This window comes from Plecotus auritus (assembly GCF_963455305.1).
Source record: "Plecotus auritus genome assembly, chromosome: 5".
NCBI lineage: Eukaryota > Metazoa > Chordata > Mammalia > Chiroptera > Vespertilionidae > Plecotus > Plecotus auritus.
The window spans coordinates 104,873,467-104,896,649 of record NC_137776.1 but is presented as its reverse complement, the minus strand read 5'-3'; the positions used below and the strand labels follow the sequence as shown (position 1 = coordinate 104,896,649).

Here is a 23,183-nt window from a genome sequence, read left to right as displayed (position 1 = left end):
TGGCCAGGGCTTTTGGACATATTTTTGTAGGTTTCACTGTCTTGCTCTTTCTCTCTCCGCATCTAACCTTGATTCACAAGACCCGTTTTCCTAATCGGCGACAGAGAGGCTTGAGGTTTGTGTGACAGGCTGGGGCACTGCAGGGACCTTCTCAGAAGGGGGCTGTGAGGGGGACACACTCCTCCCAGCCATGTACCCAGCACCAGCACAGAGTACAGAGCTGTCTTCACTCTGGCTCCCCACCCTTGCCGGGCCAGGGGTCTGTGGCCGGTAGGTGCCAGGCCTGTGGGGGCTCAGGCGGCGTGGGGGCCTCCTGCAGGGTGACTGTGGCCTACAACCTGCCCGCGAACCCGGGATTACGTCCTGCGTCCAGCGTGTCCACCGTGTCCCTCCTCTGTTCTCACTAGTGCGAGGGGCAGGGCGTGCAGGCCCGGCACTGACCGACGTCCCGGGCTGGGGTGTGTGCTGTTCAGGCTGCCAGTGACTCTCCCCCGGGCGGCTGCGAAGCTCCCTCGCTGCAAGCTGAGGCCCAGACTGTCCCCACTCACCGAGCCGCACAAACAGGACGCCGGTGGCAGTGATGGTCTTCATGCCATTGGTGGCCACGCACTGGTAGTAGCCGGTGTCTGTCGTGTCCAGGTCTTGGATGCGGAGCCGAGAGCCATACTCAGTCTTGCGGATGATGACGCGCCGGGGCTCCTGCACCACCGGGGCGTCGTTCTTCAGCCACCGCAGGCTGGGGGGCGGGTGGCCGGCCACCTTGCAGTGCAGAGTCGCAGTCTGGCCCTGGACGATGGTGATGTTGTTCACCGGCTCCAGGAAGTTCAGAAAGTAACCTGCAAAGGAGAGTCACACAGGAGCCAGCTCAGGGCGGCCTTCGCATGCCGGCAGCCCGCGCCTCCTCCCACAGCCCCGCGCCCAGGCTCACACCCGGAAGAAACCATCCTGGAATGCTGCCGAGAACACGGAATCGGGATCAGAGCCACGGCTGGGACTGAGCTGCAGCCCTAGCACGCACCACCTGAACCACGCAGGAGTTTCAGGGGTTCTGCTTGGAGGTGCCCTGGCTAGTACATACTGCTGAGCCACACGTCGCACTCCGCCTGGAGGAAGCTGGCTGGCTCGAGGGTTTTCTCCACAGGCCTCGCAGCCTCTCTCTTAGGACAGCACTCAGCACCATTACTGAGTGCTGAGCATATTAAACAGGGAAATCACCAGCATGTGGAGTCACAGGACTCCAGGCCCTGGGGCCTCGTTAGCGGGGAGCTGACAGCGGTGCTGCTCCTCCAACCCCCGCTGGGCCGCGTGCGGCTGCGATTCAGGTCTCCACTCCTGCATGTCTGTGAGCGATAAGACGTGCATGAGTGTGGCCTTGGGGTTACAAATACACTCCAGGCAGTAGGTGAACTCACTGATATGAACCACATTTCGTCTCACTAACTTACGATGCACATTCATGCTCAGAAAGTCCATCCTTCCTCTTGCCACCAGAAGACACCCTCGGAAGCAGCTAGCCACCGGCCTAGGAGGCAGAACGCCAGGCTGAGTGCGCTGCTGGCTCCAGCCACCGACCCCGCTCACTCAGAGGCAGGAAGAACCGTCCAGGGCTCACACCCTCCAGGGAAGTACCCAGATCACAGATGGGGGGAGGGGCGCAGCTGGAAACACTGCTCTAAGCTCAGCAGCAACAGAGGCCCCGAGGAGCCAGAGAGGGTGTGCGGGGCTGGTGAGGTGTGTGGGTGGCATGTTTGGGGGTGTATACGTGGTGGCGCACGTGCGTGTGTGTGCATGTACGTGTACACGGGTGCGTGCATGTGCATGTGCACGTGTGTGTGTGGGTGTGTGTGTGATGTAGGTCAAGGGCTGGGGATTATTCTCTCCTAAGATAAACCCACACACAGCCCTGCCCGGTGGCTCAGCTGCGCGGAGTGTTGTCCCACACACTGAAGGCCCGTGGGTCCATTCTGGATCTGGGCACGTTCCTAGGTGTGGGTTTGATTCCTAGTCCGGCACATATGGGAGGAACCGATGGATTATTTCTCTCTCTCTCCCTTCCTCTCTCTCTAAAATCAATAAAAACATATCCTCAAGTAGGAATTAACAAAACACACACACATCTAAAATTCCGTAACACATAAAAACCCACAAGATTAGAGAGACAAGACAATCAATCATCAGGAGATGAACTCACTTCAGACAAAACTGAGATAACAGCTCAATCTGAAAATGACTGTAAAACATGTCCATGTTCTGAATCTTTTGGCTGGATTTCTGGCTGGCCCCTAATTCTTTTTTAAAAATGAAGTGGAAAGATGGCATGTCTCTGTTATTCCTGATTCGACTGGACAGACAATGATGGCATTCCTAGTGGGCTCTTGGGATATTTCACAGGGTGTGACAGCCCCTCATGCTGAGCGGGAGGGAGGCTGTGGGTTTCAAGTTGAAAGGACGGTTTCCCTCCACAAGGGAGACTGGGTAGGTATCTGTCTGGAGAGGTGTCACACATTCACACTGCTTATTATATATGATTATTATCCTATATAAGAAAAGGCTAATACGCAAATTGACCACACAGCGGAATGACTGGTCGCTATGATGTGCACTGACCACCAGGGGGCAGATGCTCAACTCAGGATCTGCCCCCTGGTGGTCAGTGTGCTCCCACAGGGGGAGTGCTGCTCAGCCTGAAGCCCTGAGCCAGGCTCACAGCAGGCGAGCAGTGGCATTGGCAGGAGCCTCTCCCGCCTCCACAGCAGCGCTGAGGATGTCCTACTGACAACTTAGGCCCGCTCCCCTCCCCTAAGGGCTCCCGGACTGCGAGAGGGCACAGGCCAGGCTAAAGATCCCCCCCCCCCCGCCCACCGAGTACACAAATTTTGTGCACCAGGCCTCTAGTCTATAATAATAAAAGTGTAATATGCTGATTAGACTGGACATCCTTCCAGATGACCTTTCGGATGAAGCCGGGGCTGTGAGGGCCAAGGCAAGCCACCGCCGGCTGCGAGGGCCGAGGCAAGCCACTGCAGCTCCAAGGGCTGAGCCCCTTACACGAATTTCATGCATCGGGCCTCTAGTCCTATATAATAAAGAGGTAATATGCAAATGGTCCTTATGCCGTGACAGTAACGACCGATCATCAGAAGGGTGGGGCAGCGAGCTAAGAGCAGCAGAGAGCTACAGGAGGGTGAGCAGCGAGCTAAGAGCAGCAGAGAGCTACAGGAGGGTGGGGCAGCGAGCTAAGAGCAGCAGAGAGCTACAGGAGGGTGAGCAGCGAGCTAAGAGCAGCAGAGAGCTACAGGAGGGTGAGCAGTGAGCTAAGAGCAGCAGAGAGCTACAGGAGGGTGAGCAGTGAGCTAAGAACAGCAGAGAGCTACAGGAGGGTGGGCAGCGAGCTAAGAGCAGCAGAGAGCTACAGGAGGGTGGGCAGCGAGCTAAGAGCAGCAGAGAGCTACAGGAGGGTGGGCAGCGAGCTAAGAGCAGCAGAGAGCTACAGGAGGGTGGGCAGCGAGCTAAGAGCAGCAGAGAGCTACAGGAGGGTGGGCAGCGAGCTAAGAGCAGCAGAGAGCTACAGGAGGGTGGGCAGCGAGCTAAGAGCAGCAGAGAGCTACAGGAGGGCGGGGCAGCAAACTATAAGCAGTGGAGACCTATGAGCGGCAGTGGGTGGGGCAGCCAGCTGAGGCAAGCAGCAGCGAGCACAGGGCCACTAGTCTATATATAAAAGGCTAATATGCAGAGTGTCCCCTTGGGAGTTCGACCAGGAGTTCAATCGCTCGCTATGACATGTGCTGACCACCAGGGGGCGGCACGGAACAAAGGAAGGCCCCCGCCAGCAGCGGGAAGGCCCCTATTGGCCCTGATCACCAGCCAAGCCTAGGGACCCTACCCATGCACAAATTTCGTGCACTGGGCCTCTAGTTATTAATAAATATCCTTAGGTTCTCTTTCTTCTCTTCCTCTCTTTCTAAAATCAATAAACATATCCTCAGGTGATGATTTAAACAAAAAGGGATGACGAATGTTACTCTTTTGGGCTAGTTTCTAACATTCGATTTAGAATCATCCTGAGAAGTCCCACTGAACCCCAGGTGTGGACAGAGTGGCTCATAGACTGCCTCCTCGCGGCCTGGAAGGCAGGTCTCTCTCTAGTTCAGTCCTCCCTTCCAGTGGGCTGGTCACCTCCTCACCCCGCTCACGGTCACTTCAGGCAGTTTCCTAAGGGTCCTCTGCATCTTTCCTTGCTACCGGCTGAATCGGTTTTATTTCTATTTCCATATAAGTGGTTTAAGGCTTAGAAGAAAACTACTACATATCTACATGTTGTACTAATTTCTTCTTATCGCTGTAACAAATTAGCACAAACTTAGTAGCATAAAGTGACACCAATTTATCTCACAGTCTGGAGGCCAGAGTCCTCCGGTCAGGAGGCAGGGCTGCTGCCTCTTGGGGCGCCGGGAGGTCTCCACGGCCGGCCCAGCTCCCGCCTTTCCTACGTCACTCCAGCCTCGGCTTCTCACCTCCAGCCAGTGACTGACCCCTGACACCCTGAGCGGGACCTCTGGGACCACACTAGGCCCACCTGGACCATGCAGGATCGTCTCCCATCTCAAATCTTCCGCTTCCCCATCGCTTAACCCCATCTGAAAAGTCCGTTTGGGAAAGTGACACCACAGGTTCCGGGGACCAGGATGCCAGCCTCTGGGAGCCCGTTCCTCTGTCCGGCGCGTGCAATTCCCTTTATCCTGTCACTGCACTGAGCTACCCTATTGGCTGTAATCGCTTCTCAGGTAATTGTCTTGGACTTCCAAGGTCGGCATCTTCTTCAAATAACAATATAGCCGATCACTTTCAAAACCCATGCCGCTCAGATGGCCTTCTGCCTGTTTTGTTCAATAGCAATTCTTTTTAACAATTTAATACTGAAATGTTGCAATTTGCAAATATACAAAAAATACAGGTATTAATATAATAGTACCCATGTACACAACATCAATATTTTATGCAAACATTTCACCATATTTGACTTCCAACACTTAAAAAAAAAAATAAAACGTTCTACAATGCAACTAACACCACTTCCCTTACTTCTCCCTCCCTCTCCAGAGAGCAATACACACTATTCCAATCATGGTTGAATTAGTTTATATTTTTAAAACTTCCCCTGAAAGAACATCTTTGCTAGTTGTTTTATGTTTTTTCACTCAGTCACCTTTGGATTTATCTATGTTGATGTAGTTCACTTATTTTAATTATTAGAGGCCTGATGCACGAAATTCATGCAAGAGTAGGCCTTCCTTCCCTTCACTGCCGGCACCGGCTTCCCTCTGGCACCCAGGACCTGGCTTCTCTCCAGCCACGGGCAAGCACCTGGGACCCAGTCTTCCCTCGCAGCCCTGGCTTCGTCTGGAAGGATGTCTGGTCTAATTAGCATATTACACTTTTATTATTATAGATTGTATAATAGTCCCCTGTACACCAACCACAATTTCTTTATCCATTTTCCAATCGAGGTTCGGTGAGCTGTTTGCACTTTTGCTGGCACGAGGCCGTGTTTAATGGCCTGCGTCTGAGGTCTCCTCTGCAATGTGGCCAGCACAGCCTGGGCGGTGGGTACCTCGGTGCCACTCAGATCTGCTGAGCCCGGTGCGGCAGCCGTTCCTGGATGGTCCACGTTTGACCGATGGCTCAGTGCAGGCATTCTGTATTCCAGGACATTCCATAAGATGAAGCTGGTCAACTGTGTTGTTCCAATTTTTAATATGCTTTTCTATTAGTTTCAATGAGATCTACGTCAACTGATTCTGTATTTACCAGCCAGCTCTGAGACTTGTGTCACGCTGAGTTGCTGGGTGCAATAACTTCAGGTTTATGACTTCATCTGGTTCTGATAGCACCATTAAGGCTTTTGTCTATAGGACTATCTTGTCTGACATTAACGTAGTACTTTTGGTTAACCCAGCACTACCCTTCATTTTTAATTTTTAAATCCTGTTTATGATTATATATAACACGTGAATTTTACAAAAACAAACTATAACATAGTTTGAGTCCATGTGTGATTCGGTTAGTTTTTAAGTGATGAGTTTTGCTTTCAATGTGTTTATTTTGCCTCTTGATTCTTCTTTCTTATTTTCTATTGTTACAGCTTTGAGCTGCTGTTTCCCATGGTCATTGTTATTGATGGCTTTCACTATCAGAGCCACTTGGACTTGCTGACCGGCTGACCAGTCCTTTCCTTGTCAACACCACTTGAGCTTCCCTTCCTCAGTGCCCTTGGCTCTCCTGGTCCCACACCTCCTTGGGGCGGGCATGAGGCTGAAACATGGTGTGGGTGTAAATGCTGTGCCTCTCACCCTTGAGCAGCGCCCACCTGGGCAGGCGCCCCGCCAGCAGCACTCTGCTGTTGTGGTTTCGGCACTTCCCGCAGCCTTGCGGGCCGCTGACCTCCCCTTCTGGAAGGGCCACTTTTCCCACCTGCCTTTCTCTCCGACTGCCTTTCTCTCCGCCATCTCAGAGGCACTGCAATTTGCTTCCCTTTAGCCTCCTCAGGCCGGTGCCATCACCACAATCCCCACGTCTGATTTGTGCCTCCGCCAGCAGCATGCAGTTCTCTACCAAAACCTCAGGAAGGCTGCTTCTCCCTCCCTGTGATTTCTCCCTTGAAATCTCTACACACACGCTGAGCACCTCGTGGATCCTCCCTCGTCCCCTCACCCGCTCTGCGTTCCCTTTTTGATCATTAGCTGTGCACCGCCTGCTCCGTATCCACCACGTTCCTCATTTTGTCAGCTGTGATTTGTCCACGAGCCTCTGGTTCCTTCCCCAACCCCCCTGCTGCGTTTCTCCCTTGGTTTTTAATCCTCCGGGTTCCCATTTGCTGACCCACCACCTGGGCGGGGCCTCTCGAGTGTGCCTGCAGTTCCCCTGTGGGGCTGGTTTCCTGTGGGAGCCGAGGACTAGGTTCCCGTGGCAGGCACTGGGAGTTCCCCTGGGAACCTGGGGCTCTGGATCCCCCACAGCGTGTGCTAATGCACATTTGGTTTCCTGAGGTGCAGGTCCAAGTTTGTGTTCCCTTGGGGAAATGTCTGTGCTTCCCTCCAGGAGCCGGGCTGAGGCGCCTCCCTGGGCTGAGGGGTGAGTGGACAGCAGCCCCTGTCTCCTCTCCTGTGGAGGCTCATCTGCACCTCTGTGACCCCCTGGAGTCCCCTCCGGCTTGATGTTCAAACCCAGGGCTCTGATGCAGCGGAGTCAGCAGAGTCCTCTCAGCAGGCTGACCAGGCACAGGCCTTGTGTGAGGTACAAATGCAAATGCCTTCATCTTCCTAAAACCAACCTTGACTTTTGTCCCAACCTCTCCTTCTCCTGCTTGAAGGAGATGTAATGCATCCAATTCCCAGGGGATCAGGGCCGTGAGTATATCTCATGTCCTCTCACTCGGGAGCGTGCTGGTCCTGGGGCCTCCCGAGGGAGCATGTCCTCTGGGAGCTGGCCCAGCACCCGAGCCTAGCCTTCAGAGGGTCCCCGTCGGCCCCGGGGCCACCCAGCGACGACTCCTGTCACTGCTGGGCAGCCCTCCTCAACCTACGTGACACCTGCCGAGCCCAGCCCTTTGCCTCCCGGAGAGCTTTCCCTGGGTAACTGGGCGGGTCTCCGAGGCTGCCAGCGAGTGGGAGCCCCTCAGTGCTTCCTGCCCTGGTACCCAGCCTGGCACATTTGGTTCCCTCCCGTTCCTGGCTCCAGGCAGCCTCCCTCTCTCTCGAGAGTTCACCGAAGCACTGAGACCTTGGACTCATGTCTGACTGAGCACTGGCATGTCATTTAAGTGGGAGGGAGGCCGAGTCCTGTGGCCAACACTTGTGACCGCCATTCATTCACTACAGGCCAGAACGAGAGCTAGAAGGCAAGCTCTCTGAGGCTGGAAGCCCCTGCTCGCTCCCTGGTTAATTCGCAGCTAGCACTAACCACACGGCTTCCTTTCCCTCGTGTGCACCTGTGAGGGGGTGCTGAGCCCCGCTAAGCTCTCCCCTCGCTCCCACAGGCTGCCTGCACGCAGCCCCCGACCTCTGCATGCAGCCCCCGACCTCTGCATGCGGCCCCCGACCTGCAGACATGACCGAGCAGCCCAGAGGAGCCAGGCCTAGTGACTGAGAACCGGCCTCTGTGGGTGCAGCCAGCACTCCATGGGGTCAGAGAGAGCAAAGTCTCCCCTTTAATCACCCAGTGGATCCCTTCCTCCCAGCAGAGGATGGGCAAGAACTGCAGCTGCTGAGCTCTGCCTCTGCCGCCAGGCCACTTGCTGTTCACCCCAGGCAGTGGAGGAGTCCTGGACAGAGAAACACCGGAGCAGGGGGGACGGAGGCCCTGCCCAGGGACCACTCCTGCCTCCTGGCAGGTCACGCCTAGTGACTCTTCATCCGCTGACGGCCTGCTCACTCGCCAGCTGGTCAGGTTACTCAGTGTGTGAGGTCTGAGGGGTTACGGAAGCCTTATCCAAGAAGGCAAGCAAGGGCCCCGGGTTTTAATCTAATCAGTGGGCAGCGAAACACACAACCCGCCTGGAAGGGCGGTGACTGGAGACCCTGAGCTACAGGAGGCCACAGAGCTGCTCTCCCTGGGGGCACGTTCAGGTCAACCCACCCTGGGTGTGGCAGGCTCCTGCAGCAGTCTGGTGGCTGCACAGGGCCAGTCACAAAAAGGAGAGGACACTACTTACAGGAGAGCAACAGGGGCAGGAGGAGAGGGTATGAGACCAAGAACGGGATCAGAGGAATGAGAAATGGCGAACCGCACGCCCTGAGGTGGAAAGACGTACCGAGCATGCCTGCGTGTGGGGAGGGTGCTGGGCGAGCCAGCAGTGCGCTGGGTGCAGTTCTGGTCCTGGAACCTGTGAACGGGATTGTGTTTGGAAGCAGGGTCATTGCAGATGCCATCATGTTAAAATGAAGTCATATGGGGGCCCTGCTCCAATGTCCTGTAGGAAGGACATGTGTGCCCAGGCACACAGAGAAGAGGCAGGTGACAAGACAGAGGGGAGGGGTGCTCGCCCAGCCAGGCGGCAGGGGTGGCCAGCAATAGGGAGAGGCTGGGGCAGCTCCTCAGGAGCTACAGGGGAGCAGCCCTAGGCGTGGGCTCCCAGCCTTGGGACACTGGGTCTGCGGGGCTGTGCTCTGGCAGAAACTGAGGCAGGGAAGGAGACTGCCCAGGCTCAGGATGACACTCACAGCCTCGCCCTCGCACCCTCCCCCCACCCCCACCCATAGCTGCCATAAGACAAGCAACGTGAATAGAGTGAATAGGCCGTGGCAGCACCACGAGCTGAGAAGGAAGAACCCCTGCCTTGAGTCACTTCAGCAGCGACAGCAGTGGCTGCCAGATGCCATGACGCTTGTCCCAGCTGTGGCTTTGGTAGCAGAAGCTACCTGTGGGGAGAGGGGGCACTTGGGAAGATGAGCTAGAGAGGAGGGCCAGGCGGTGGGCCCAGCAGGTGCAGCCCCACTCTCCCACGTGCTGTGCAGGCCCTGGCCGCGACCACAGTGTTGGGCATGCTTTGAAATCAACCCGTGGGTTGACGCTTTCTCCTAGCACCGTTCCCTCTGTCCACCTCGGAAAGCCCAAGGGCCTGCGAACCCGCAGCCAGCAGCCAGCAGGTCGGGGCTAACTTCCCCTCAGAGTGACAGAGCCAGAGCGGACCCACGGGAGCCCTGGCCCAGGAGGTGGGGAAGGCTTGGGGCCTCTGCACGCTCTGCCAGCTGCACCACAGCAGGGGACACGCAGCTGAGGGACGCAGGGCCAGGCTCCAGCTTGGCCGGGCCACATTCTCATCACAGAACTAATGCCGTGTCTGCAGTTAGGGTGCTGGTCTCAGTTTTACCCCATCAGCCACGGAGACCCTCATCTATACAAACTCTAGGAAACAATCTCTCCCCCCTCTCTATTTCCCCTTCCCCCACCCCCCCCACACACACTTCCATAATAAACCACATATGCACCCAACACGTATGCTAATCGATCCTTCCATCCTACATGAACGGGGAACCTGCTCCCAGGAGACAGAGAACAGGCTTCGTTTCCATACCAACACAGTGACCTCTGCGGCTGCTGCTTTCTCTGTCCATTCAGATGCTCTGAGGTCACCTGGAGCTGCAGCCACCCTCCTCCAGGGGACGGCGGCCCTCCCTCCAGTCAGCATGAGGGTCAGCGTGCAGGCATGTGCAGGCTGCGGGCGGAGAGCACCCCCGCGGCCTCTCCACAACGGCCCACTTCCACGAACATGCCAGTGCTGCTTCTACAGAACCCGGGGTGGGGGCATATGCATTGGAACAGTAAATGGTTTCCAGGCCAAATGTATGCTTTTGTAATAACAATAAAATAATGTATCTAATGTAACAAGGAACACAAAACTGCTGCTAAGTGCCTAGCGGCTCCCATTAGCACAGCACCGGACCCAGAGCCGACGGTGCCACGCCATGGTGCGGACACTCCAAGCAAACCCCGCAGCTCGGCATCACACGTCTGCTGCGCCCGCGCCCTCCGAGATAGGCTCAGGTCTCTCTCAGTGCCACCCACACACACGCGCCAGGTGCTCAATCCTGGCGCAGGGCATCTGAGCACAAATGCTCCTTCCACTGGGCCCCAGTCCCTCGCCCCCGATCTGCTCAGCAGGTAGCACCCTCGACGCCTGCGCTTCACAGAGGCCTGGCCGGCAACGGCACTGGAGGAAGCAGCGGCTCGTGCCATCCATTCGGCTGGCATCACTTTAATCTATGATGTAAGCCAGATGTGCCGCCAGCTCCCTCCCAGCCGCTCTGTCAGCAGGAAAGCGCAGTGGTCAGCGCCTGGTACCGCCAGCAGTCCCTCTGTCATTGGGGGTGCAGAGGAGGCGGGACCCTAGGAGGAGGCTCCCAAAGAACCAGAGAACTGGGTGCCCGGGAAGCATGGGCCCTGGGGGCTCCGGGGCTGCTGAGGCAGCCATGCCTGGAAGATGACGGGCATACAGGCACAGATCACAAATGCAAGGACAAGTGGCAGCGGCCAACCACTGCCTCTGGGCGAGCGCTGCCCCGGCCTCTCATCCCTCCAACGGCTGGGGGGACGTGGGCCCGAGCGGTGCCCTTGCCACACAGGAGGGCGGGCCACCATCCAGTCCAGGTCTGTTTTCCGGCCACCCCAGCTCAGACCGCTGCCCTTGCCATGCTGCGCTGCCCTAGGCTGCCCACAGGGCAAGGCCAGCTCAGACTCTCGGCTTCCTCTGGTACAGGACGTCCTCACTAACGTTGGGATAACTTCTGCAGCTTTAGGTGAAACAACGTATAATGAAACCAATTTTATCATCTGTTCCTACGGCACCTCATCAGTTACAATGAAGTTATCCGGGATACACACAGCCTCTTGGCCGCAGCCTCTGCTTGATGTTTCTGTGCGGTGGCCAAGTCCAGGCTCCCAAACTCTGCCTGGAAGCCCCGGCAGAACTGCCTGGCCACATGCGGGCCAGCCAAACAGGAGGAGCCGAGTCCTGACAAGCAGAGAACAGCACTGCTCAGCTATCCAAAAGGTGGCCAGGAGCTCCTGAGCACGGCTCTGACTGAGCGATGCTTGCAACTGAGAGCAGGTGAGAACATAAGCATCAAAAATGACCTCTCTTCCTAAGAACACTTCCCAAGGCCCAGCGTCCCACACAGGCTCCCGAGCTCAGCCTTGGCTCCATGGGGACACGTCTCTGCCCTGACAGACGCCTCCCACAAGCAGCCAGGTTGCCTGCTAGCGATCGAGGTCACGATGACCCCAGTCCAGTCCTTGTGCCCCATCAGCATGCTCTTCCATCCAGCTGTGACTCTCCGGGTAGGAAATGTGGTGGCCGGCGGAGCTCCCACCCACTCCTGGCTCCTCCCTGACCCTGCCTCTGCCCAGCCCAGGTGCACAGGCAGGCCCACACTCTGGGGGCAGCAAGCTCTCCCAAGGGGATGCGAGAGGCTACAGAAGGGATCTTAGCCCTTCACTGACGTCTGTCCACTTTCTCCACCCAGCCCACTCCTTCCTGCCTGCTCCTCCACTTCTCCGCCACTTCCCCCAGTGCCGCCTGCGGCTTCAGAGTGTAAACTAGGCCTGCCACATCCCGCCAGGACCCTTCCACGGGGCGAGGGGGGGGCCCACATCCCACCAGGACCCTTGCATGCAGTGAGGGCTGGGGAGGCGGAATTCTCTCCTGCCATCTGAGGAGCTGTGTGTGCTCTCCCAGAGCTGCCTGGCAGACCTCTCTGTGACAATGGAATGTTCTAGGTCTGGGCTGCCATCACCATTATCTCAGCCGCGTGGGGCCACCGGGCACTTAAAATGCAGCCGGTAGGACCGAGGAACTGGGTTCTTCACCTCATTTAGTTTGCGTGCGTGGCTGATGGCCGCAGTACTGGGCCACACAGGCTTAGCCCCTGCAGGCCACTGGGACCTCAGCCAATCCAGCCCATGACCCCACCTCACTCAGCTGCCCGAGGCACTGAGTCCTCGTGGCCTCAGGGCCTGGCAGGGTCCCTGCACTGGCCTTGGACACACCCCCTCCCATCATCTCTTAGCAAATGTCACCTCCATGCAACCTCCTGTCCTCACACCAAGATGCACCCCCCTTTTCTTACACTCAGCGACCTCATCCCTTCCTTGGGCTTCTCCCCAAAATCCCTAATTGCAGGCCTTGACAGTTTCCCAGGACCCCAGCTCCCAGCCCCTCCCCCAGGAACAGCCCACCCATGCCTCCATCACGAGAAGCTGGGCCGCACAGGGCCCAGCACAGATGGGGCAGTAGGTCAGCAGACGGGCAAGGGCTATCTGACCTGAACTGCGGCTTCGTCAGACTCTGAGAAATAGCTCCAGAACCTAAGCATCAAAAATGACCTCTCTTCCTAAGAACACTTCCCAAGGCCCAGTGTCCCACACAGGCTCCAGAGCTCGGCCTTGGCTCCCTGGGGACACGTCTCTGCCCTGACAGACGCCTCCCAAAAGCAGCCAGGTTGCCTGCGAGCGAGCGAGGTCACGATGACCCCGAGACGACTGGGAAGGGAAGGGAGGGGGCCACTCCTGTCCTGAGGACACTCAATACATGACAGGGAACCTCATCACGGAGCCTCAGCCACCCTCAACTTGAACAACTGACCTCCAAGCAAACGGCACGCTCGCCACAAGGCACCCAGGGTGCAGGGAGTGCAGCACCCCGGGTGACCGACACCTGCAGCCCTTGTAGCAGAGGCACCCTCTGGATACCTTGGCTGAGACGAGCCACCTCTGCTCGCTCCCCAGACAACCTGGCCTCAGGCACAGGCCCTAAGAGAGCACAGGCCCTTCAGTGAAGAGGGCTATGAAGCGATGATGGATTCTGGGCTTCAAATCACAAGGTCAAACAGAGATAAAGTGACTGTTCTGATAGCTAACTGTCATAAACTACATTGTGTCCCCCAAAATTCAAATGTTGGAGGCAGGCCTTTGGGGAGTGACTAGGATTAGATGAGGTCCTGAGGGTGGGGCCCGTGTGGGCGTAGTGTCCTCACAGGAAGAGGGGCACAGTGCCCTCTGGAGGACATTCAGCCTCCAGAACTGTGAGGACCCCTCCCCTTGGCTGAGCCACCACGTGCGGGTTCGGTTATGGCAGCCAAGCCAACGGAGGCCGTGACCTAAGGTGACATGGTGACTGTGGATGAAGAAAGAAAAGTCGCAGGAAATACGTTCTGCCAACTCTGTAAGTCTAAGATGCCTATAGAGCGCGCCAGGTGAGCAGGGAGGCCGAAACCTCAGGGAAGGCAGCATCCACAAGACAAAGAACAGCTCCGCTGACCTGGGGGAAGAGGCTCCGGCTGACCCGGGGGAAGAGCAGTGTCCGGTAGAGATGCCCTCCACTCTGGACAGTCACATCAAGAGTAACCCCAGGAGATGGACGGCCACCTGTCAGCAGGAGACACAGTGGCCAAGCCAGGAGTCCACCAGCCCTATGGCCCTCCCTCTCTGCAGTGGTTACCCACCTAACCCTGCCCCCACCACCAGCCCCCACAGTGTATAGTTTATGGCAAAAGCTATGGAGGTGGGCGTGCCACCATGCCCCCCATGGGCACTGCCACCCCCGGGGCACCCGGCCATCAGTGCTGGCAGCAAGCCTTGAGTAAAAATGGCAGGCCACTCTGGAAGCACTGCCCCAGGCCTGCATGCAAGAGCACCTCCCAGGTTACCTTTCGGGGTTGGAACAGGGCTGCCGTGTCCATCCAGGTGTCCGGAAGGGTCGTTGGGGTCAGGCGCCTCCGAATCCCCTGTGCAAGAGAGCAGAGTACAGGGTTAGTGCAGAGCAGACACCCTCTCGCAAACCGCTCCCTGGTCACAGAGCACCTGGAGGGAGAGGCCGTGGCGCTGCCCAGGGGCTTCTGTGGGGCGGATTGGATGCAACCGGAGATGTGGGCCTTTCGCTGATCCAAGCGGACGGAGCAGCGTGGGAGGCGAGAAGTCAATCACTGGGGGCTAGAGTCAGCAGGTCGCCCCCAGACCCAGGCCCTAGCAGTCTGTACAGTCAGAACTGAAGCATTTCTTCACCAGCTCACCCCTCCTGGCCCCCAGGCCCGTCTGCTGCCAGTGGCCAAGGACAGATCTGCCCACGACTGCAAGGGAGGAGTACTCATCGTTACTGCAACCTTTACCCCCACCCCCAGAGCCTGTGTGAGAGTGGCGGCACCCCCCTCCCTCACAGACACCGCGGGCAAAAGCAGAGCTGGTCTGCTCCACTGGAAATGCAGCAGGAAGACTTGGGTCTGTCCCCAAATATGGGAGGAAGGGTGGTCAAGTGTGAATGACAGCCTAGAAACCATGTGGGCCTCCCATTGACCCTACTCTTTATTCCAACCCAGTCCCTTTCTCTTTCGCTTCTACTTTTAGACTTTTACTGGGGAGTGGGCTTTGACTGGGCCCCTACCCTGGGGGTTGGGAGGATGTGAAGTCAGGGGTGATTCTGACAGAACAGCTCCCAGAGGGACCGAGGTTATGCATCGAGCCTGTAGAAGATCCGGACATGCACACCGTGGACTACTCTACAGCTCAGAAAGGAGGCAATGCTGGCACCTGCCACCACATGGTGCACCCAGGACACGGTGCTGGGGGTAACCAGCTCAAAAGGACAATATGGTTTCACTTCCATGAGGAATCTAAAGAAGTCAAGCTCACGCAGAAAGGAAGTGGAAGGGTGGGTGAGGGGCTGGGAGGCGGAGGGGCTAGTGCTTAAGGGGCAGTTTCAGTTTTGCAAGATGAAAAGCTGTGGAAATGGGTGATGGTGATGGTTGCACAACAGTGTGAATGTATTTAATGCCACTGAACTGTACACTTAAAAAGGGTGAAAATGGGCCCTGGAGTGTGAGACTCGGCTGGTTGGCGTGTCATCTCACAGGTTCGATCCCGTCTGGGCACGTGTGGGAGGTGGGAGGTGGCTGACCGATGTTTCTCTCTCACATCCATGTTTTTCTCTCTCAAGTCGAGTTTTTAATTTTTGTTGTTGATTTCAGAGAGGAAGGGAGAGGTGAGAGAGATAGAAACATCAACCACAAGAGAGAAACATGGACCGGCTGCCTCCTGCACACCCCCTACTGGAGATGGAGCCCGCAACCTGGGCATATGCCCTGACCGGGAATAGAACCATGACCTTCTGGTTCATAGGTCAACGCTCAACCACTGGGCCACACTGGCTGGGCTCAAATCAATTTTTCTTAAAAAATGGTTAAAATGGTAAATTTTATGTTATGTGTACTTATCACAATTTTTAAAGTTTATAATTCAATATTAGGTCACCCCACTTGTCTCTCCTACAAGAGAAACAGAACAGATGACCCAGACATTTCAAACCCCTCTTACGAGAAGACCTTGCTCGAAGCAGCTTGAGATGTAAAAAGGAAGCACAAGTGGGTTTCGATGCAATCAGGCAGTAAGTTCTTCCAATCAGCGGTTCAGCTCAATCAGCTGTGGCTGCCCTACCCTGCGAGCTCAGGGGTCTGGTCGACCTCCCACACTGCAGGCTCCGCAGTCACAGGGCACCCACAGGAGAAGCCGCGGCCACAGGCCTGCAGCGCCTCTGCCACTCGCCTCCCAGCAGCCACAGGGACACTGTTCCAAGGGCCCCATGGCTTTCACATCCCTTTGGGGAGCTCCTTGTCACTACTACTTCCAGTCCAAACTGTCCACATGCCGGATGCCACTCTGCCATACCATCTTCCACAAAATGATCCTGATTAGCCATTCAGAAGGGACATCTTTAGTCTCTGAAATTGCCCCAAATGGCACGGCTCCCCTGTGGCACCGCGGCCTGCTCCCGGGTCTGGCGGGGCTGCAGACGCAGGGGTACCTCCTCAGGAGGCCAATGGCCCCGCAGGGGCCTGGACAGAGCCGCTGCCACAGAGCAGAGGCAGGCAGCCCTGTGCAAGGCCGTCCACGAGTTTTTGCTAAAGAATCAAAGGCTTCAGTTTGGGTTTGGAGTTTAAAATTGGCATGTCACACATGCCATCACTCAGCACTGTTTAAATGTAGAGAGACCACAGGAAATCACACACACTTGTACTATATACACACATCTGAAAGAGGCACAAAAATTATTAACTGCTTAGAAATTGACAAATGGTGTGAAACAGTGAAATAAATATACACCCTGAAGAAAAATAAGCACCATTAGCCCAATTCCACGTGGAAAAGATTCCCCATCTTCCAGGGCAGCGTTCAGTTGGAAGCGTACATATTTATACACGCACGGAGTTGGGGCGGGACAACCACACTCCTTGTGCGAGAAGCCAGGGGTCACCCCCACCCCCTGGCGTGCAAAGTCACCCATGGCATTAAGAATGTGAAGATTCTCTTTGAATAGGTTGTGCTAGTCAGTACAGATGTTGGATTTTCCATTTCTTTGAGCCCCGAGCATTATCCTGGGTAGAATCAGGGTGAATTTGAGTAAAACAATGTCCTCTATATACTTGGAAAAGCAGATAAAGTTCCACTAGGCTGATTCCAGAGCCCGTGCCCCCAACCTCCCCAAGTTGGGACCAAGGTGTGAAAGCGTAAGGACAAGGCCCCGGGCACTTCCTCTGCAAGTCAAACATGCGAATAAATCCAGGATGTCCCATCGCCAGGGAGGTTTCAACAAAACCAGGCCCTGCTGCTGCTTCCTAACTGAGAAATAAGGACACCACTTGTGTTCTGAATTGTGTCATTCTCCTACTCTACAAAATTTAGACACAAAATGGTTGCCCTCATTCAAGACATGCACCTCCTGCCCGGCCAGCATGGCTCAGTGGTTGAGCATCGACCTATGAACCAGGAGGTCATGGTTCGATTCACAGTGAGGGCACATACCTGGGCTCGATTCCAGTGTGGGTCATGCAGGAGGCAGCCAATCAATGACTCTCTCTCATCATTGATGTTTCTATCTCTCCCTCTCCCTTCCTCTCTGAAATCAATAAATATATATATATATATTTTTTAAAAAAGACATGCGCCTCCTGAAGGCTGGGAGCAGAACATACCGGGGTGTGAACCTGGGGGACAGGACAAGGGAGGTCAGGGTCCCACAGATTCCAGCAGGCTGCTCCTGGCCCTAACAGAAAGGTTAGGAACAAAACCCAAAGGAAAAATAAACACAAGACAACAGCAAAAACTGCCAATACATCCAATGCCACTATTAGTTATCTGGAAAATTATGGGGGTGATTTAAATCCCTTCTTTTATTTTATTCTTAAACGTCTCTACAATGAACAAGCATCAAATTTTAAATGACATAATTCACATACCATAAAACTCGCCATTTCAAAGTCCATAAGCCAGTGGCTGCTAGTGTGTCCACAAGGCTGTGCAACCTCCTCCACTATGTGCTCTGGAAGGTTTCCTCACCCTCGAAAGAAACCTTGCCTCATCCCGCCTCCTGCAGGCCTGCAACAGCTAACCTGCTCTCTATCTCTACAGATGTATCTGCCGTGGACATTTTATGTAGATGAAATCCTATGATATGGAGCCTTTTGAACAAACATCAATTTTATTATTAGATTTTAAAATTTCATGTTGGCATTAGCAACAAATAATATAAAACGAAGTCTAGGGAGAAGCAGGCTTTCCTGGGTGACAAAGGAGGCCTGCTCGGTGCCCCCGCAGCAGGGGCGGCTGCCAGGCAGCACAGGGTGTGGAGGAAGAATGAGATGCTAAAGGGTGTGGGAGAGAGAACTTGGTGGGGAGGGGGGGAGGGCTGGACTTGGGGCGTGGAGGGTTAGGGAAGGGTTGCAGCAGCACTGGGGCCGGTGTCATCCACTTTCTTCCCAACTACCACACTTCGCTGCCCGCCCTGGGCTGGCCAAGGGCCTCTGCACACCTTCTCCACCCAGGCCTGCAAGCATCCACTGCGACCCGGCTGAGCCAGCCCAGGGGGTCCAAGGGCTCGGCCTGAGTGCACTGTCCCACCGGTGCTGTTCTGAGCCCCAGGCGGACGGATGCAGGGACAACTAGAGGGAGGGGTCTGAGCAGACCCGTGTGTCCACCACCTGGGGACCAAACGCTCTGTTCCTACAGACAGGGTCGACTGGGAACAGACCACACGCCTTTCATGTTGGTAAAGCCTGAAAGGCGTGCTCCTGCCGTCCGTGACACGTGCCATCCATGACACGCGCCTGCCTTTTCTCCCCGGGACGGGTGGGTTCCACCATGAACCCACAGGAGGACAAAGTAAAGCCACTGGGAAGCTCAAGCCTTTGGGGCAGCAATCAAAAGAGGGGGTATCAGCTCCTTGTCAGTTCTGTGACACTTAAAGAAAGGGGAACACTTCACAAGGAGCAAGCATTGAGTTTGCCTGGTTGCACAGAGGTCCAGTCGACTATGTAAGTCACACCGCGGTGGCGAGCTGGTGTGCCCTGGGACAGAAAGGATGGGTCAGGTCTAAGGAGACAGCGTGCACCTCAGTGAGGGGCCCTCGGCTACCAACTAACGTAGGTCTAACATCAGGGCACACGCATGGCAGGGGTGCGGGCATCCTCTGGTGTGCTTGCCACTTCCTATAAAGCTAGCACTATTCTAAGTCAGTTCACTGAGAGCCATTACATACCCGATCACACGGCGCCAGCCCTGACCGAGGGTCCCGGGCAGAGACACGCTGCCGTGAAGAGCCCGTCCCCACACCCCCGCCTCACACCCCCTCCTCCTCCCCCCGTAGCCTCGGAGGCAGCCCAGGTCCCTCGCCAGAGCGGACTCCGGGACCGCAGCCAGGGGACCCTCCAGCGCGCCGTCGCATACACAGAAACTCGGAGAGAGCTGGGCTTTGAGCGGAATGGAACGTTGGTTTTCATGGCGTGGGGATATCAGCTCTCACCCTGGAAGTGAGGGCATCTCCGTGGCAGCACCTGCCACCGCCCTGTACACAGGGGCGAGCCAGGGGGGCTACAGAGCACCTGGGGAGAGGAGCCCAGGGAGCAGCCAGGCTCCGCACAGGCCCCCAAGAACACGCTGATCCTAACAACCCCTCCAGCATGGCTCCCAACAGCGGCCTCTAGTGGGCCTGACGGTGGGACAATGAGGTGACTAATTGCAAGGGCAGCGGCCTGCTCTGGCCTCCAGGCTCCCTCCGGAGGGAAACACCAGCTCTCTCGTGAAGAGCTGAGACACTGGGGAGCAAGTGCACTAATGACGTCCAGCCATGCCCTTGGGTTTGAGTCCACGGTGTCTTTGACTTGTGTTTCTCTTTAAAATGTTTTGTTGTTCGGACTATTCATCCACCAGTCCCTCCTTGTTGATGTGAATCAGGACACCTGCGATTTAATGAGATGCATCTCTGGCATATTTGAACAGCTTCAAAGCAGTTTCCATTGAATCAGTGAGGGTGTCCCACTCCCCAGTGCCTGGCCCCGCGTGTGTTTGTCCTTCTAAAGGTGGAATTTCCAGGACGGGAGAGGAACAGCAGTGTCAGGGCAAGAACAGACGGCAGCCGGGCGGCAGGGAGACCTCAGGCAGCACCCCACCCCACGGGAAACAGCCCACCCCACGGGAAACGGTCTCGCGCTCCAGAGCAAGCACTGGGCTGAACAAGAGTCAAATCAAAACCAGCAGGAGCTGGAGAAGCAGTGCTGAGGGAAACACTGACCGCTGGAAGGGGCACAGGAAAGCCCCCACAGTGAGGCTCTCAGCCTGGGAACTGGGCCCCAGAAAGCATGTCAGCTGTAAGGAGGCGACAATGTTTTTGGGAACGTGCTTATGAAAACACTACACCATGCGTCTTAATTGCCAGCTAGAAAACCACACAGCCTTCCAGGTGAGTTGCCGGACCGAATCGGTAGTAGTCTTAACAGCCTACAACTTGTCATTGCATTATTTCTAACTCTGAGTGGAGGCAACGTTGGCCTCTGGTTCCGCAGTCCTCGAAGGGTTGGCCGACTCTGCTCTGGAAACGTGCAGGGAAGTCCGACACCCTGGGGACCCAGGGAGGCCTGTCACTCGCCAAGTTCCCCTGCGCTTGGATTCCACGTCTGCAGCGAAACGATCAAACCCACAAGAGCCTGTGCTCAGGCCTGAGTCCCCCCAGTGCTGCCTTCAACCTCCCTCCCTCTCCTCAGCCTCCGTCCAGCGGAGGCCCAGCCTCAGGGCCATGTGATAACTTGGCGGAAGGGAGAGCGAGGCTGTCCACGACCCCCCTTTGCCAGCACTACACCCCCTGCAGCTGCGGGCAGACCCTGCAGAGCGGAGGGGGCACCCCCACACACACAGAGGTGGTTGGGAAGGCGAGGCCCAGCCCCTCATGAGTGACTCACGCTCTGGGGCTGCTTTCTCGGACGTGCCCAAAAAACCGCAGAGAGAAAGCCAGCAAAATGCTATGTGAGTGCTCCAGGCCCCACTGGTGCCATGGAGACCCCTGAGCATCAGTTATTCCCATTGGCCTTGAACCTCTGGAAGGGTTTTCATTAAAGGTAAGAAGGAAAGGACATCTTTAAGGAATAGCCAGCCCTGTTAGAAGATTTAAACTTTGCACTGCCCACGGTAAGATGAAGTTCCTTCTATTTGCGTAGGGAAGAGCTGTAAAGCTCGCAGCAGCACTGACCGGGAGGGGGTGTGGGAGGAGGTGGGGTGTGAGAGGGGGTGGGGTGTGGGAGGAGGTGGAGTATAGGAAGGGGTGGGGTGTGGGAGGGGGTGGGAGGGGGTGGGGTATGGGAGGAGGTGGGGTGTGGGAGGGGGTGGGGTGTGGGAGGAGGTGGGGTGTAGGAAGGGGTGGGGTGTGGGAGGGGGTGGGGTGTGGGAGGAGGTGGGGTGTAGGAAGGGGTGGGGTGTGGGAGAGGGTGGGAGGGGGTGGGGTGTAGGAGAGGGTGGGAGGGGGTAGGAGGGGGTAGGGTGTGGGAGGAGGTGGGGTGTAGGAAGGGGTGGGGTGTGGGAGGGGGTGGGATGTGGGGGGGGGTGGGGTGTGGGAGGAGGTGGGGTGTGGGAGGGGGTGTGGGGGGGTGGAAGGGGGTGGGGCGGCCGAGGTCCACAGTGCTCTCAGTCCGAGGGGCCCCCTTGGCCTGTTAGAAAGCGGATTTGTCAGCAGTGATGACCTTGGTGTTGTGGAAACAATCGGGGTAAATGGCCACTCTAAGCAAAGGTGTGCCTGGTCTTTGAAAGCAGTTTCTGTGTGAATCTGCGGCTGCTGCAGCCACAGGCTGCGGCCTGGGCCCTGAGGCGGCAGGTCCAGGCTGCGCCGAGATGGCGGGGAGGCCTTCTGTGTCCCCACGTGGCCCGGCCTCTGGTGTCTGTGTCTAACTCCTCTTATAAGGACACCAGCCACATTGAAGGAGACCCGTGACTCAGTGCTAATCACTCTGTAGAGACACTCTCTCCAAATAAGGCCCCACCAGGAGGCACTGGGGCTCAGACCACACAGGTCTATTTTGGGAGACACAGTTCACCCCATGACAGGCAGGGTTATTTATCTCAAAGCTTCTTTATAATTAATGCTGATTTGTAAGCAACTTTTGCACCAGGTGGTTAGACTGACAAAGACCAGGAAGTCTCGGTGGGAAAGAACAGGCGGGATTTGGACCCGGCAGATCCGCCAGCACCCTGCTAAGGACTCCAGCACCCGACCCCTCCTCCTGAGGATGGCCCCCATGGCTTCCTGAAAAGAGGCGTCATGGGACACTCGAGCCCCACCTCCCCAAAGCGGCCAGCAGCAGCGATGGCACCGGGTCAGGCCTGTCCTCCAGGCCAGCATGCCTTCCTCACAGCACCTGTAGTCCTGCCCCCCAGCGCCCACACCCCTGGGGAGCCGGCAGGCCTGGGGAGCCGGGTCGGGGTGGGAGCCGTCTGCCGACCATTTTTGGTAACGACACTGTCAGCACTTCACAGTGCTTCTCCTTTTACGCACATCGCCTCCCCACCCTTCACTCTGCGAGTCTCCCCAGAGTGTCTCCTCAGCCCCGGGAATGCTGATGTGCCGGAGCTGGTCTGCAAAGCGTTCCCTTGGTTTCTGTACCTGCCCCCTCGATGGCCAGGCTTCACATGGCACAGCCACATGGCCACTACTCCCACATGCACCCGGCCAGCCGGATCACTCAGAAATCCGAGGACCTGCTCACGTCCCCACTCATCCATCTGCCAGACACAGCCCATGCCACTCGTGGGGACACCTGGCTCCCCACTGCAGCCCCGCGTGGCTGCCTCCCTGGCTGCAGCCTTTCCTCACCCTTTCCTCACCCTCACCCCCACATCCAACCCGCCCTGTGCTCTACTCCACGATGCACTGGGGTCTGGGCTCCGCCAGGCAGCAGCCACAGTAAGCCTCTGAGAGGCTTCAAACACTGTCGCTGGGACAGACGGCAGGTGTGAGTCCAAAAGCAGAGAGAACCAGACACAAAACGCCTGTGTTGTATGGCCTCCCTAACATCAGACTCCAAAGCAGCAGACATCTGAGGCAGCTAGCCCGGCCTGCTGACCTCTGGGGAGCCGGCCAGGATGGAGAAGGGGCTGCCGGCCTGGCCTGGCGATGCCCCAGCTCGCAGCCAACTGCACGTCTCCTGCTTCCGTCTCTCCAGCAACACTCCTTCCTGAGCATGGCCGCCCTGACTTCCCGGCCGTGCGAACACCTCCCTCACACAGTGCACAGCCTGGCCAAGGACTTGTTTGTTGTTCTGTCTCCTCTTCTGGGAGCAGGTCTGTGCCCTTCACTGTTCTATCCCCAGCACCTGGAGCAC

At 56.7% G+C, this 23,183-nt stretch overlaps 1 protein-coding gene across 1 annotated transcript in view; it reads right to left on the bottom strand.

Annotated features, from left to right (window-relative positions):
- Positions 1–23,183, bottom strand: part of ROR2 (receptor tyrosine kinase like orphan receptor 2) — a 205,185-nt gene that overhangs the window by 25,533 nt on the left and 156,469 nt on the right. Inside the window, exons 2-3 of the mRNA XM_080669171.1 lie at positions 14,202–14,279; positions 549–836 (exon numbers count right to left, since the gene is read on the bottom strand). Of these exons, the coding sequence (XP_080525297.1) occupies positions 549–836; positions 14,202–14,279 (366 nt within the window). The remainder of the gene's footprint in view (positions 1–548; positions 837–14,201; positions 14,280–23,183) is intronic.